At 36.6% G+C, this 17,852-nt stretch overlaps 1 protein-coding gene across 2 annotated transcripts in view; it reads left to right on the plus strand.

Moving 5' to 3' along the window:
• The window catches only part of LOC108713996 (receptor-interacting serine/threonine-protein kinase 2-like), a 46,103-nt gene extending 28,805 nt beyond the window's left edge, over positions 1 to 17,298 (plus strand). For both annotated transcript variants that reach the window (XM_041590132.1, XM_018257803.2), the window contains exons 5-12: positions 48 to 193; positions 3,589 to 3,638; positions 6,781 to 6,954; positions 9,675 to 9,760; positions 12,026 to 12,085; positions 12,545 to 12,662; positions 13,248 to 13,376; positions 16,294 to 17,298. In XM_041590132.1, the coding sequence (XP_041446066.1) occupies positions 48 to 193; positions 3,589 to 3,638; positions 6,781 to 6,954; positions 9,675 to 9,760; positions 12,026 to 12,085; positions 12,545 to 12,662; positions 13,248 to 13,376; positions 16,294 to 16,556 (1,026 nt within the window). In that variant the 3' untranslated portion in view covers positions 16,557 to 17,298. The remainder of the gene's footprint in view (positions 1 to 47; positions 194 to 3,588; positions 3,639 to 6,780; positions 6,955 to 9,674; positions 9,761 to 12,025; positions 12,086 to 12,544; positions 12,663 to 13,247; positions 13,377 to 16,293) is intronic.
• The last annotated feature ends 554 nt before the right edge of the window (positions 17,299 to 17,852 follow it).

Consider the following 17,852-nt stretch of genomic DNA (forward strand, 5'->3'; position numbering starts at 1 on the left):
AATTTTGTATTTACATTTACTACTTCAATTTTTTTCCCATACCACAGATATCAAAATATGGGCTATTAAGGATGCAAACAAGCTTCTTGCCTACTTCAGAAGGTGGTAATAAAGATGATGAAGACAGTATTGTGTACCTATCACCTGATAGGCTAAAGAGTGCTGTACCAACACTGGCAGATGATACTTACAGGTTAATATACACATGTGCATATTAACATAAATGACATTAATATAATGCATAATGGTTTTGTCATTTATGATCTTATTGAGAGATGCTGTTAATTTTGGTTAAACAGGCCATCAAGTTCAACCTTTCTAAATGACTCCCAGTGCACGTATATACACATACATATATAGACCTATTGATACACTCATACATATGTAAAACAAATTATAGATCTTGAGATTACTGTAGCCTTGGACATTATGCTTGTCCAAGAAGTGTTCCCAGCCACTCTTCAAGGCATTAGGCATTAACCATCAGATTCAAATGATGAGCCACTGCTACAGTGCATCTCCAACAAATCTAAATATCATTAAAACTTAATATTATTTTGGCAATACTGTAATTCCAGTTGGCAGAATACATTGCTGTACCTGTAGCATCACAGAATGTACTAAAAAATAATATGAAAAAAACATCTGCTTTTGAGAACTATTTATTTTGCTGTCTGATTTCCAGTGAATGTTTCATGGTGACGCAATGCAGACCACAATATTGCAACTCCCTTTTACTTAACACCAGTTAGTACTTTTTCCTGTAAATCATAAGACAAGGTTCATGTGACTCACCCAAGTCAAAAATAAATTTTTCACTGGGTTTCTGCAGACACAGGAAGTATGTTCTGTGCGTGTATGATACATGAGCATTGTATCTTTCTTGGTTATGTTATCCAACCTTAGACCCAAACCCAAAAAAATCCATTTGGTAAAATTACTAAAATAGATTCTCTATTTATATTTGCAATTTACATTCATTTTCAAATTAGTTGTTTCTGAGATATAACCTGTTTTAGACAGCTAATTGCATGCTATCAGCTCAACAGATCCCATTCACATAACAATTTTAAAAAAGAATTTAAAAAAAAGAATAGGATAGAAACAAGTCATCAAATGTGTGAAGTTTTCCACTAAGGCCCTGAATATGCAATAATAGGCAATCAAATTAGCGTGGTCAATTACCAAAACATATAGGGGCAAATTCACTAACCTGCGGAAATTCGCCAGCGCCGGCTTCACTCACATGGCAACACCTCGCCAGGTGTAGATTTGCCAGGACAACGCTAATTCACTAAAATCCGAAGTTAAGCGAAACAAAGTTTTGCTAACGTTGGCTAATTTGCACACGGCGGGAAGTTAAATTTGAATGGATGTATATGTTGCAGCAAATACATTACATTACATTATTAATAAAATAAAATAAAGTTGTTATAATGCCCTACACATGTGCCCAGTGTATAGTTTATGCACCATATGTTAGGAAATGTATGGGGGAGGCCGGATACCCATATCTGTTTTTTGGGACAACTAAAAATTGAAGAAGCCTTATACATTCCATTGCACTTCGCCTGGTCTGAGCTGGCAAAGGCAAGTCTGGCGGAACAGGTAACGTTGAGTAAAAGGTGCATCTTAGTGAATTAGCAAAGTAACGCTCTTTCGCCAGAGCAAAGCTTCGTCTGGCGTAAGAGTGCAAAGTAACACTAAAGTCTATCTACTTCGCTAGCGAAGTTACGCCTGCGCCCGTTAGTAAATCGGCGAAGTCCCGAAAAGATATGAATTTTGAATTGAATTTTCACGAACGTTAGTCACTTTGCCCTTTAGTGAATATTGTCATATTGTTTACAGATACTTAAATTATTTATGCACATAGTAACATAGTAAGTAAGGTTGAAAAAAGACACAGGTCCATCAAGTTCAACCTTTTAGTTTTTTTTGGTTTTTTTTAATCTGCCTAATTGCTAGTTGATCCAGAGGAAGGCAAAAAAAAACATCTGAAGTCTCTCCAATTTGCCTCAAAGGGGGGAAAAATTCCTTCCTGACTCCAAAATGGCAATCGGACTAGTCCCTGGATTAACTGTACAGTTCACTGTACTATGAACTATCTTACATAACCCTGTATTCCCTCACTTGCTAAAAACCAGTCCAACCCCTTCTTAAAGCTATCTAATGTATCAGCCTCTACAATTGATTCAGGGAGAGAATTCCACATCTTCACAGCTCTTATGTAAAAAACCCCTTCCGAATATTTAGGCAGAACCTCTTTTCTTCTAATCGGAATGGGTGCCCTTGTGTCAGCTGCAAAGACCTACTGGTAAATAAAGCATTAGAGATATTATTATATGATCCCCTTATATATTTATACATAGTTATCATATCTTCCCTTAAACTCCTCTTCTCCAGCGTGAACTTCCCCAATTTGGCCAGTCTTGCCTCATAGCTAAGATTTTCCATACCTTTTACCAGCTTAGTTGACCTTCTCTGTACCCTCTCTAATACAATAATGTCCTGTTTGAGTGATGGAGACCAAAACTGTTCGGCATATTCTAGATGGGGCCTTACAAGTGCTCTATACAGTGGAACCAAACATCATACCAAATGACTAAAAGGTGCATCTTAGTGCCAAATGGTCGCCATGTTTTGCCCTCTTTACATGTTTAGTGCCATTGGGCACTTCATCAGAGGAGGTAATTTCCCTTATATACCCTCCATTATAATTCATGCATAGTGTAGGCCCAGCCGCCCATAACATAGATTTCAATTGGAATAAATAAAGTAATTAAGGTGAAAAGAGTGAGGGTAATCTTATAACTAAGACTGGAATCCAAGTGTCTCTTTATGTTGGATACAGTGGCACAAAAGGGTATGATTATTATTTTTAAGTTGTAAAAAAAAAGGATAAATATCTTTGGGGGGGGGTCAGCAGAAACTTTATAGGAATATGTTTCACCCTCTTCTTGATCAGTAAACACAAGTAAAACAAGTATTTGATGGAAAGGGAGAACTTAATGGATGTGACTTTTTCTGCATCAACTTCGACTATAAACTTTTTTAACTTGTCAAATAAGTGTGTGTGTGTGTGTGTGTGTGTGTGTATATATATATATATATATATATATATATATATATATATATATATATATATATAGATATATATATATATATATATATATATATATATAATGGCTCAAAAGAAGCTAGCACACACAGGACTTATGGAGAAAAAAAGGTTTTTATTTTAACAGAAAAAAACTAACGTTTCGGCTAGTTAGGTTAGTTTTTTTCTGTTAAAATTCAAACCTTTTTTTTTCTCCATAATTCCTGTGTGTGCTAGCTTCTTTTGAGCCATTGTAAATACTAATACAGGCATTTCCAGTTCTATATATATATATATATATATATATATATATATATATATATATATATATATATATATATATATATATATATATATATATATATATATATATATATATATATATATACATATGATTTTATACATATCTGTATACTCAATTCCTACTTGTTGGATAAGCTTTTCAATGTAACTGCCTTTCTGAATTTAATATTCTTTATTTTTTTCCCTAGTTTTGGGATAATTGCCTGGGAAATGTTCAGCAGGAAAGTTCCTTTTCAAGGCAAGTGCCACTAATATAAGTAGTACAGGTATGGGACCTGTAATTCCAAACAGAATACTGGTAAAGGAGTATTATAATTGTAAAGCATTATTTTTTTTTTCACCCTCATCGTGTAGACAATGATAAATAACATACAGCAATTGATTTATATTTGGCTAAAAAGGATAAAAATAAAACAACACCTATGTTAGAATACCACATAGATCCTCTCTAACTCTTGTTGGGAAACATAGTAGAATGTGGTAACTGCACCTTCACCCAGGGAAAGACATGCTCGGGACATGAGCTTTTCTAGATATTGGATCTTTCCTTAATTTGGAACTTCATACCTCGTCTACTAAAAATTAATTTAAATATTAAATAAACCCAATTGGTTGGTTTTGCATCCAATAACGATTAATTATATCTTAGTTGGGATCAAGTATAAGGTACTGTTTTATTGTTACAGAGAAAAAGAAAAAACATTTAATTATTTTGTTAAAATGGAATCTATGGGAGACAGCCTTTCCGTAATTTGAAGCTTTTTGGATAACAAGTTTCTAGATAACAGATCCTATACCTTTACTCAAATTATTGCCTAATTCTGTAACTGTTACCAAAACAGAACATTCATTAGGAGAGTACGTATTCATTCATATGAATTCATATTATAATTATGAATCAGCATATGGTTCATTAAACAACACTTTATTTAGCAATACAGAGAGAATACAATTCATAATCAGAAATTATTATCAGTAAAGTCATTTAATATAATGTAGGATTATTTACTATAAAATAAAGACTCCTATTCTTGTTTTCAAATTCGTAGAAAAAAACTCCAAAACTAATGCTTCAGATCTATGTGATTATAGGATTATATGTATGTTCTGTCTGGCCACAAATTTAAACGCTGTCCCTTTAAAGGAAAACTATACCAACAACATTGGTATAAAACATTTCAGAACTGGCCATATGTAAAACCCTGCTTCACACCATTTTCACAAAAATATACCTTTCTAGCAGTATATGCTATTTGGTAATTTTAAATACAAAATCGCTATTTTAACTACTAAGGGTTATAGCTGCAGTATTTCTGGTCAGGTGATTTCTGAGGGAGCACAAAGACCATCATAAAATAGTGGCTCATGGTAAGGAATATATATATAAAAGGTCAATATATTTACTGCGCTGCTGCAAGAGCTTTCTGAACTCTCAGTGCTGCCCCCACCGAATCCTGGGCAAAGGCTACCTCTTGGTGGGACCCTCTCCAGCTCCCCCACCCGAATTTTCAGCCTCTATCCAGGTTAGTGTTACACACACACAAACACACACTTATTACACTAATACATACCTACCCCCCTACCCTAAATAGTCCCTCCCCCTGCTCCCCTCCAACCTAGGTGTAAACTCCGGTAATTGCCCCAAAGTCTTTACTTACATCTCTTTGCAGATTCAGCGCAGCGGAGCTCACGGGGGCCATCTTCGGTGCTTCAGTAAGTGCCGTATCGGCGCATGCACAGTTGTAGCAATATTCCAGTTCCAAACAACTGCGCATGCGCCGAAAGTCAGTGAAATAGCCGAAGGGAAGAAAGAAGACCCAAAGTGCTGGAAGATGGCGCCCGTGAGCTCCACTGCTTTAAAACTGCAAAGAGAGGTAAGTAAATACTTAAGAGCAATTACCGGAGTTTACACCTAGGCTGGGGGGAGCAGGGGGAGGACTGTGTAGGGAAGGGGTATTTATGAATAAGGGTTCTCCTTTAAACACACATTATTCGGGAGGTGTCACACACATTCACAGCACAGCACACACCTACTTACACACACAAATAACACGCAATTTGCCAAGTGTACACACGCATATGCACTTATAGTATTTTGTGGCTTTTTTTTCTTATTGCATCGTCTGTTTTTTTGCCTCAACATTTTTTTATTGCCATTATTTTTATTGCGTATATAGCGTATCGCTAACCATACTGCGCAATACCTTTTGTATGTTATTTCGGTGATTAATTTGCAATTTTGGGGATTTTGGTGCATTTATCATTGCATTTCACACTGCAATTCATGTTTACGCTAATATGTTACAAAATATGGGGCATATTATGAGTTAAAATGTAAGCTTTGTAATGATTTTCAAAAATTTCATCAAAACATTCAGCATGGCTTTGCAGTTTGGTAGTTTGCAGTAGAAGGATATATTTATCCATTTTGGATTTGTCAGAATTTTGAAAATATATGGTTTTCTAGGGTCTCCATACTGTTAGGGAGTCTTATGGCACATAATACACACACTAAGGGGCAGATGTATCAATGGTCGAATTTCGAGGGGTTAAATCCCTCGAAATTCGACTGGGGAATAGAATCGAATAGGCAATTCGGGCGAATTTACGCGCTGGCGAATAGTCGAATTGGCGAATATTCGCCAGGCGAAAAGGCGCCCGATCGAATATTCGCTTGAAGGATTTTCATCGATCGAATGCCTTTTTATTCGATCAAAAACTTGGAAAACAAGTCTATGGGACTTTCCCATAGGCTTTTAAAGCAATTCGGTAGGTTTTAGGTGCCGAAGTAGGCAGTCGAAGTATTTTTAAAAGAGACAGTACTTCGATTATCGAATGTGCGAATATTCGCAGCGTTTTTGCGCTCGATCCAGTACTTCGACTATCGAATGGCGAATAGTCGCAGCATTTTTGCGCTCGATCTATTCGAATCATTCTACTCAGGCGAATTTACGCCAATACGATAGTCGAGGAGCACAAAAAACCACTCGAAATTCGAAGTTTTTTAATTCGAATCCTTCACTCGAGCTTGATGAATCGCCCCCTTAGTGCTCAGATTGCAACAGCCAGGATGAAAATTTCACATGCGCTGTTTTCATTTGGATGCCTTTGTACGCCACATAGTTTGGTAAATCTATGCATATTGGCAATCAAAGTGTTTTGATAAAATTTCTGAAAATCGTCACAAAGCTTGCATTTTACCCCATTATATGCCCCATTTTGTAACGTATCTGCATAAAATGTCCTAAATATGAATGCTAGGGGTCCCCTAAAAACCCCAAGGGCTCCCTCCACCCAAACCCTAACATTAATGCCTCTTTGTATCAAACTAATACTCTTTTTGTTTTGACACTATTGAAACCCTTTTCTCTTTGTCACAGATATTTCCAATTCTTTGAAGCTGGCAACTTGTATCAGTAGAGGCCTTAGACCACAACCCAACTTGGAATTACTTTTAAATGCAGAAAATATCCAGTCTGCTCGACTTGAGGACCTCACTCAGTTTGTTAACTTCTGCTGGCACCAAGACCCTCACATGAGACCCTCAATGACTGGTGTGCCAGGATTTGGTTTTAAAGAATGCTTGTTAATTATGCTATGATATTTCTTTATTATGCATTATAATAATTATAATATTTTCATATTACATTCCAATATGAAACAGCATTCATATCTACTTATACAAGCCTGCTTATTAAAGGGTAATTTAAAATTATAGATATTCCTATAGGTAGCACAAAATGGGTTATTATTTACAGTTACTCTGTTGTAGCACAGTCAAAACCAAAATGACTAATCAAAAGTCACGAACAGCACCCCCTTCACCTCCACCCATCCTTAATTTTCTGTCCGTACCATGGTAACAATGGCTGATATCCTCTGAACCATGTCCATAAGGACTTGGTGGCCACTTGGAAATCGCCCAAGCATCATTGAGGGAGCTGATGGCAGCATCACATTCTAAGAACACTTGTCTGGTATATGCATTATTTGCCATGGCTTACATATATCTAAAGTAGGGGTTCCCAACCTTTTTTACACATGAGCCACCAAATATAAAAACAGAGTTGAGGAGCAACACAAGCATGAAAAAAGTTCCTGGGGATGCCAAATAAAGCCTATTATTGGCTATGATTTGGTAGCCCTTATGTGAACTGTCAGCCTACAGGAGGCTTTATTTGGCAGTACACCTGATTTTAATGCAACCAAAACTTCTCGTCTCCAAGCCAGGAATGAAAAACAAGCACCTGGTTTGAGGTCACTAGGAGCAATATCCAAGGGGTCAGTGAGCAACATGTTGCTCACAAGCCATTGGTTGGGGATCACTGATCTTGAGCATGATCCTCTGGAGAACAGAAGCGGCCAGCACTGTTTATGGCAATTTTCTTAGCTACTACAAGTTGTTAAACACTTCTTTTACAAGTCTTTTGCAGTGTGACTCAGTTTGGACTGCACCATTTTCTTAAAGAGCATCTATTGAGAAAATGAAAAGTTAAGGGAAGCGCTGGGAAAATTGCATAGGATCAATTAAAAATTCTGTACTGTTAAGAAATCAAATTAGTCCAGTAGCTCACTCTCCATAACCCCGTGCTCTGTTCATGCTGAGGTCTGGGTCAGATTTTGATTGACAGGTAGGTCTAATGTCTGTTGGGGGGGGCTCCCTTTCTTAGCAGAATAAGTCAAATAACCAACTCACAAACAAAAGGTTACAAAATAACAGACTCTGGCAAACACCGCGCACGCAGAGAAACATGATTTCCAACAGATCCAGTTGTTTTTTATAAAGTGTGGGTGCAACCCCCCAACAGATGTATTCGACCTAACTGTCAATTAAAAACTGACTACACCTACTGCATGAAGACAGAATTAAGACTGACATGTTACTCAGAGGAGGAGAGTGAAGAGTAACTTGATTATTTCATAAACAGTACAGACTTTTAATAGACTGTATTTAGAAAGTTTTGTATATCAGTAAGATGAAGCTTATATTAAATTTTCATTTTCGCGATAGAGCCCCTTTAACGTATTCATTTTCATTCGTTTTCATCTCCAGATGTTAGGGTGAAGTGGGGTATCTGTTTAAAGGGTTTGTTCACCTTTAAATTAGGTTGATACAGAGAGTGATATTCTGAGATAGTTTACAATTGGTTTCCATTTTTTATTATTTGTAATAAATTTTATTATTCAGCAGCTCTCCGGTTCAGCAAAAATGTAAAAAAATTATCCTAGCAAGCATACATTGTTTTGAATAAGAGACTAGAAGGAATAGGAGAGGCCCCAGATAGAAAAATGAATAATAAAAAGTAGCAATGACAATTAATTTGTAGTCTTACAGAACAGTTTTGTTTTAGATGGGTCAGTGCCCCCCCCCATTTGAAAGAAGAAGGGAAATAATTTACAAACTATAAAAATAAAGAAAGTTAAGGCCAATTGAAAAGCTGCTTAGAATTAGGCAATCTATAACATACTAAAAGTTAACTTAAAGGTGAACTACACAGCGGAAGGGAAAAATATGCGGTAAACATATATATGCAATGAACACCTATATACCACCAATAAGGTACCCTTTACATGGTGACATAAATTGTACCAAAATGCACCCATTTACTACCTAGAAAATACATTTGTTCAAAGATTTTTACTGATAGTGACAGGCACAATTGCAGTACAATACTGGGAAAGAATAATGAATGCATTTTTGGTAAAAAAACCTGTAAAAAGTATTATGAGTGTACTATGTCCCCCAGGTTGTACAAATAACTTGATCTCCATTTATCACCTATTAGGTACTAAAGCCATTGTATTTCAAATGCTGTCAGTATTTACTATAGGCCATGAGCACTGAAGGGTGCAAAACTGTATCCATGTCCAGAGTACTTTCATCAAGAGCAATGGGTGCACTGTGCATCTTGTGCTAGATTAAAAATCCAGCACAAAGTGCAGAGTTCTGTCACAGACAAGGAAACCCTGTACTGAATGTATTTAAAGCAGTTACTATAGGGGCCCAGCAATCAAAATAAAAGTTGGGGTTTTTACAGATGGGGTTTAAATCCAAATCTACAGCTTCTTTACATTTTTTGTATAACTTTTTTATAGTGTTACTGACTCTTAGCATGATTTCAAGCTGAAAGATTTTACAGTTTACGCACCTTGTCTTATACCTTATTTGTGCATTTAAATACTTAGTGATATTTCTGGCTTCAATCCAACCCACATGACTGATTTAGATATTAAGTCAAGTATTTCTTTATTTATATTTTTCTTTTTCTTTCAGTGTGCTTTAACCACTTCCAACGGGTCTTACAAAACTTTAGTAGTGATATGATACAGAAATCGGTTGATTGCCTCATCAGAAATAAGGTTGGAACTCTTGTGACTTTCATGAACTTTTTCCATGTATAAGCTATCACAGCAAATAGCAATGTGAGGCACATATGCATAGCCCAAACATAGAATGCCTTAGAAAAAAACCTGTATGAGCCTGGGATAGAGAATGCCTTTCAGTGTTGTCCACAGCAGCTCCCCATCTTGTTAAGATATGTTTAGAGTATTAGTGACACCGTAAATGCTCAGTGTAACATAGGCTGATGTTGTGAGGCTAAGTTTTAGGATAAAAAATATTTGACATAGGAGTTGATGCTACAGGGATGATTATTAATTAATTTTATTGAAGAATAAACTTGGGGTCTACACTGCCATGTAATGTATACTAGAATTAAATAACCATCCATCCAAGAGTCAAGTTCAAGGGTGCTATGGGGTGCAAAAGTGTAAAGAGTGCAGCACTGGCCTGTGTCCACTATTGTTCCTTAAATTGCTTGTCTGCAAAGTCTCATCTTGCAAGACTGCTATCTGGGACTGCAGTATAGTTGACAGGTATGTTATCTATTGGGCTAGTTTATTAAATTCTTGGTACAATGTAAAATGCCTTAACCACAATTGCATTAAATATCGATTAATAGGGAATCATATTTTTTTCATTCATTTTCAAGCACATTGATAACCTGACTGGCATAACATACAATTATCAGCTTAACTGAAGATACAATTCCCTGACTTTTATGGCAACTCTTATAATTGCCATATTTTCTTTTTTTTATAATATTTTAAAAGACATCTGGCCAAATTGTGGTAAAAAATTTAGATTTAATATTAATGATTTGCCCCTCAATCTCTCTCATACATAGACACAACCATACTCATACATAGGGTTGCCACCAGTCCAGATTTGAACTGGACAGCCTGGTTTTCAGAAAGGCTGCCTGTGTCAAGACAGTCTGCCCAGTTTTCCAAATAAGGGAAACCGGGCACGATCTCCCTTGATTGACATGGAGACCGGCCAGTCGCTGATCACAATGTCATAGCCCCGCCCCCGAGACTCCTCTCACCCCACCCGCAATGTCACTTAACCACCCCTGTGACATTATCACACCGCCCCATACCCAGATCATGAGCAACAGAAAGGTGACAACCCTACTCATACGTACAGTGGCAAGTCACCCACCAAGGATTAATGGAAAGTCACCACGCTTGCACACCCTGGCTCTCCACAAAACGAACGACTGGTGCCTCCCACCCACAATGAAACAGAACTATACAAGAATCAGCTCGAGGCTGCCTGACACAACCTAGAAGAGAAAGGCAAAAATCAACAGTTATTGACAACTTAAAGGAACTGTAACACCAAAAATGAAAGTGTTTTAAAGTAATGAAAATATCATGTACTGTTGCCCTGCACTGGTAAAAATTTTCTTCACAAACACTACTATAGTTCATATAAACAAGCTGCTGTGTAGCAATGGCGGACAATGAAAAAAGGCCATATGGCACAGATTAAATAGTGGATAAAAGATAACATCATTATGTTCTATAGGGCTCATCTGCTATCTGCTGTGTAACCTGAACCTTTTCTCCTTTTAATGGATGCCCTCGTTGCTACACAGCAGCTTATTTAAACAATAGTAGTGTTTCTGAAGCAGTTTTACCAGTGCAGGGCAACATTGCATTCAATTTTTTATTACTTCAGTGCTGTGCAATATGTTGGCGCTCTATAAATACATATTAATAATAAATAATATTACTTTGAAACACTTTGTTTTTTCGATGTTACTGTTTCTTTAAACAACATGATGGGGTCCTAATGCCCTTGTTCTTAAGGGGAAAAACGTGTTAAGACCTCCTTTCACCTCCCAAGGACAACAGGCACAGGATACATAAAGAGAGGTATGTCTGCAAAACCTATACATAGGGCCCCAGTTATTCATTTGTGTAAGGAGTCCTCTGAATTCTGACCAAGCAGTATAAGCAATGAAGTTCCTAGAAAGTCAGACTTGTGCAGCCAAACAGCAAAAAGTCTCTGTTTAGTATGACCTCAGCTTTTTAAACTAAGGGTAGAAGTAGAAGTGAGCTGTTTAGTAAAAGCACCACTGGTACAGAATATTCCTACACCCATGGCAGCATATGCAAAGGCCCATTCTCGGCTGCGATCGATCTAGAGTGTTATTGGTGGACTGCTTTTTTCACAAAAAAACAGTATACACTATACACAACAGTATACACTAAAGGTCAAAACTATAGCCCTAACGCCCAAATGTTTGAACTGATTGTAATAATATTTTGTTACAGGAGAGGGCAGAACAGACTTTACCAACTTCTGCACAAGAGTTTGATATTCGGTTCTTGGATGTAAGTGTCCATGAAGGATGTTTTGGTCTTCAGACTTCCTTGTGCTTTATACATCATTGAAAAAAATGTATTTTGTTATAATAAACTAAATAAATACTAATTTTTAATAACTTAATGAAAAAGAGAATGCTTATAAGATTTGCTACTTCAAATCCTACATAACCTGTAACTGATCCAGAAGGATGTATGTTTTATGTAAGAATGCAGAGGACGAGGGATATAGATGGAAATAGAATGTCATCAATATTTTAGTGTTCGCTAAACAAAATTTTGCTCCTGGACTAATAAGCCTTTTCCACTCATAATCAGATCAAGTTCAAGCTCATTGGGGGAAAATCCCTTCTTTGACCCCAAAATGACAGATGCTCTCTGTATGAATTACATAAATAATAATATACTGTTCTTTGTGACTGCCTAGCAACCAAGATGTAAAACAATTTTTCATTTCCTTCATTGCAGATTTCCTGCTCGGTGAGCAACAGTAAATCTGTTCAGAGAAGTCGAGCACAGAGTGTTCCCGATGAGAGTCAGGCATTATTATTTAAAGGCCTAGAACATCCCCGGGAGCAAAGGAGCGGTAAGTGATAATATACCCCTAGAAGAGGTTCCCAAGTTGTGGGAAAAACTATTTTTCAAAATATTAATGTATATTAAGGGGGTTATTTACTAAATCTCGAGTTTATCTCATATTTTTACTAAACCAAGTTGGACCAAAATTCCATCCACAATATTATACTATTTATCAATAAAATAACTTGAAAAAGTCGTGTGGGGGAAAAAATGCCTGAAACCCCCGAATTTTTCAGATTATCGAACGAAAGCCATCGCAGATTGCAATATCTTCAAATTGTAAAAGGGGCATCTCCCATTGTCTTATACATGACCTCAACAGGTTTGAGATGGCAGATTTTCAGATTCTGACTATTTGCAGCTTTTGGGTATAATAAATCACTAAAAATTCAAGGGTTTTTTTCTTCAAAAAATGTTAGTTTTTGCCCGAGTTTAGTAAATAACCCCTTAAAATCTACCTATAGGTTAAGTTCCTAAATCTGGCTGTTTTGCTAACCTGACTGACCCTTCTCAACTTGTCAGAATGTCTAATGCTAACAGAATACTGCTGCACAAATATATTAAAAAGTTAACTTGTTTTTCTTTCCTATAGCTAGTCTGCCTGCAACCGGAAAGTACTCTCCAATTACCCATTTCTTGCCAACCATTGAGTGTCAAAATCCTGACAGATCTCATTGCTACAGGTGGTCCCAAAGGATAAATATTCACTCAGCATCCAAAGGTGAGAATACAAACTAGAATTCTCCAATTACGTTACATATAAGGCAGTTTGATCATAGTTACATAGTTAAGTTGGATTAAAAAAGACCAAAGTCCTTGCCATTATGTCTATGCTTTTTTTCCCCTTTCTGTATGTTATTGCAAAACGAAATAAAAATTATTTAAAAAAATAAAATAAAAAAAGACCAAAGTCCATCAAGTTCAACCCCTCCAACCCAGTGCACATACCTACATACAACCACTGAAAGTATATACTGTATACCAATATCTTTATTAACTGTAGATTTTAGTATCATTATAGCCTTGGATATTAGGCTTTTCCAAGAATCATCCAAGCCCCTCTTAAAGGTGATTAAGAAAAATCAGCCATCACAACATCATCCGGCAGTGCATTCTGCAACCTCTACCCTACCTACCCTACCCTCATAGTTAAAATATTCCATCCCCTTAACCAGTTTAGTCTCTGCACTCACTCCAGCTCATGTATATGTAAGGGGGTAAAGGGTTAATGCTCCGCTGTCACCATGGAAACCAGACTTTACTCCAAGGATGGGAATCCACACCGATGGTTAATAAAACGAAGAATATTTATTGGAACACTTCAACAAGATCCATTAACTTTTGTACAGTCCAAGCACATTCCCAAGGTGTCAATAACTCCCTTTCTTACAGAGCAATAACTTCTTTATATAGCGAACCCCTCACACAGAGTCACCGGAGACACAGGAACACCCTTTTCCAGGGTCACTTACCACCTCCCTGCTTCCACTGACCTTTCAGGGTAGGACTTTTCTTCCACCTTCTGGTCCTACCAGTCCGGCATACGTCCTATGCCCCTCTGGCCTACTCCAGATAGGATTTTCTTTCGCCCCCTCCTTCAGGATGTTCGTGTTCCCCTAACACTCCGGCCCTCACTGGCAAAGCCTTGGCTCCTAAGCCACTAACTCCTCGTTGGGGTCTTGGCTACCCATTCTAGTGTTCAACTAACTATCTATAGTAGCTAGTACTTGTACTTGTAGCCTTACTACTATCTACTTTCAGATGCATCCATTGACCACCCATGAATATGTTTTCCCTTTATATACTTTCCTTAATTAACCATCCCTTTAACATCTACTGTACATGTGCTGTTCTTACTTCAGTGCATGTGCCTTTCCCCAGGTCACCACATGAAACCTTAAAGATTCACTTGCTTGACACCACTACCACCTTGTGGTGATTTTTACACATTACAGTCTCAACCATTTAACACTTTCAACCAGTTCAACATTTTTACAGCATTCAACATACCCTTAACACATACAATATACACATGTTCATATACACAAACCCAATCATCTTCTTACATATATCCTTTTAAGGAATGGAGCCCAAAACTGCACTGCATATTTCAGGTGAGGCCTTACCACCAGGGGCATATAAAGAGGCAAAATTATGTTTTCATCCCTTGAGTTAATGCCCTTTTTATAAAAGACAGAAAGTTGCTATTCTGAACTATTTGCCACAGAATGACACTGCCTGGAATTAGACATCTTGCTAACTACAAAAATCCATAGATCCTTCTCAATTAAGGAAACCCCCAACGCACTGCAATTTAGTGTATAACTTGCAATTATATTGTTTCTACCAAAGTGCATAGCCTTGCATTTATCTACATTGAACCTCATTTTCCAGGTTGCTGCCCAGTTTTCTAATCTAGTCAAATCACTCTGCAAAGTGGTAACAGACTGCATGAAACTTATAGTTCTGCACAATTTAGTATCATCAGTAGGTCATTAATAAACAAGTTGAAAAGCAAAGGGCCAAGTACAGAGCCCTGCAGTACTCCACTAACAACACTGGTCCAATCAGAAAATGTTCAATTTACTACCATTCTTTGTAATCTATCCTTCAGCCAGTTCTCTATCCAGGTACAAATACTATGTTCCAGGCTAACATATCTTAATTTAACCATTAACCTTCTGTGTGGTATTTTATTGAATGCTTTAGCAAAGTCCAAAGTCCACGCCTACTTTCTTAGCAAAAAGTTATAATGAGTTGCTTCCCAGTGACTGAAAATTGAACAACTCTTGAGTAGAGTTGAGTAACTCTAGGGTAGTGACAATCACCTGAAATTCACCTGGGGACCATGAGCTTTTATTACACTTACTATTTTACTCAGTAGAAAATGACCTGTGAGGTTTCTACGCATTTTGTTGCTGCTACTTTTCCCTGGAAAAAAAAACCATGGTGGTCACTAGTTAACTTAGAGCCCAATCCAACAAATGTATAGAGCATAATGTGTCCACTACTATAAGTTATGTAAATTTTAGGTTTTTAGAAGTCAACAAAGAGTTGTATGACCCCTACATCTTTAACATTATAGAAGGGATTATTATACTTTATGAGCTACAAGTGTAAATTTATGACAAGGTTTTGTAGCGAGGCAAAGAAAAAACTGTCTTGCGCAATTCCTGCAAAGCAAAATCCACTTCTAATTGTGTTCAAATCAGAAAAATCATTTATTAACCGTCTCAGATGTATGACCACATCACCCGCCAGGACCTACAATTTTAGCAACAACCTCCATCTCCACCTCACTGCTTTCACTGTTTGACCTTTTGCCACTTTTATGCTACCTAAACTGTTTTGATACCTGCATTTTAAAATTCTGCATTTTAAAATTCTGGTTGTCAGGGTCAGTCATTCCAGCAACTTGAAGATTTTTTTGATTATATATATGTTACAAACTTTACAACTTTGCTGTTCTGCCCTTTGCCATGTAAAATGTTATTCAGTAGGGTTAAAGAAGATCAATGATATAGGTCCATTCTAAAGAAATAATGAAAGAATGTGTAGACTGGGTAATATTGCCCACATTTTATTCCATACCACATCTTTCGTTTTTTTATTATTCTCTCCACTTTTGCTCTATTTAGGTTTCTACAAGAGTGAAAGCTGTGCAGAGATATTGATCAAAAATCGAGAAAGCATTTTAAATGGTGTAACAGAAGGACAACTCAACAAGATTCTAGACATCATGAGATCATCTAAGGTCCTCTCTAGAGGTGACTATGAGAATATCAATTCAAAAATGACTCTTACAGAGAGAGCTAGAGAGTGCCTGGACATGTGCTGTGGAAAAGGAGAAGAGGCTTCACGGGCTATTCTAGAAACACTCGGGTGCTACAGATTTAGTTAAAGATATGGTCAAAAAGCAAGAAGAGGGTGAACAGTATTATTCTGTAATCTGGATGCGCTTCTGGAATTTATAGGTACAGGTGGTTATTTGGAATGGCTCACTTGTGCTAGAAAGCTACCAGATTAAAGATAGAAGGCAGAACCTTCAAATATCTAATGCTCTGCAATGTACTATGGAATGGTTCACATGCTAAGCATGTTTTTTTAAAGGTTATTATTTTTGTCATTTACAGCAAAAAGCAGCAAAGATATTATAATAGTAGGAAGTGGGATGCTGCTAAACATATTTCAATGTAAACTGCATATTAATTGCCCAGCCTATGTGAAAGTAAAGGGCACATAGGTCAATTTTGTAGCTTGAAGTCTCAGTGAACTTGGAAAAAAGCTAAATTATTTATTTTAGAGCTGATCCTTTGTTCTGTACTTTAGTTAATACAGAAATGCAAATGCTTTAATATTTTGCATGTTGCTCCCCAAAAAGTGTCTAAATGTAACTAATTCTTTTATACTGCTGACAGTGGACCCCACAACCAGAGCTCCTGGATGTGGGACTGTGTAGTAACCTTTTACCCTGCAGTTTTTTATTTTGTGGTGAAAAATCAATATCTAGGTTCTGATGTCACAATAGTGCTATATTCTACCTGTATAACCATTGTGCTTATGGCATATGGTAAGATATGTCTCATAAAATATGAAAGTTATGATTAGTATATTCTGTGAATAAAATATGTATTTATATAGTACATTTTGTTGAACTTTATTCCTTATGCCTATTGGAAAATATTGTCAATTATATCAGATTATGGGGTTTATTCAATAGAATATGATTTTAGTAGCTTTGTTAAATCACTAGGACCTGTAAAAACATTATCATGAAGAGTGAAGGTGGAGTTAATATCTGCAAAAACTTACCACAGTATAGCTCTTTTATATATATATAGATATATATATATCTATATATATCTATATATATCTATATATATATATATATATATATATATATATATATATATATATATATATATATATATAACAAACAGGGGAAAGTTGTGCCCACCACTAGTTTTTAAAATCATTAGGCGGGGGTGCAATGAGGGTGTGACCACAAAAAACATATAGACAAATACAAGATTCCTCTGCACTCAACCCATTATCAATATATTTAAGACATTTTGTGCATACTGCTACTGAAAAATGCCTTACCCTTTAAACAAAACAGGGATTGTTTGTCCATATATTGCAATATATTTAAGCTGGCCAACTACGTCAAAGTCATCCCATATCTGGCCAGTCCTAT

The sequence above is a fragment of the Xenopus laevis genome, chromosome 4L (genome assembly GCF_017654675.1).
Source record: "Xenopus laevis strain J_2021 chromosome 4L, Xenopus_laevis_v10.1, whole genome shotgun sequence".
Lineage (NCBI taxonomy): Eukaryota > Metazoa > Chordata > Amphibia > Anura > Pipidae > Xenopus > Xenopus laevis.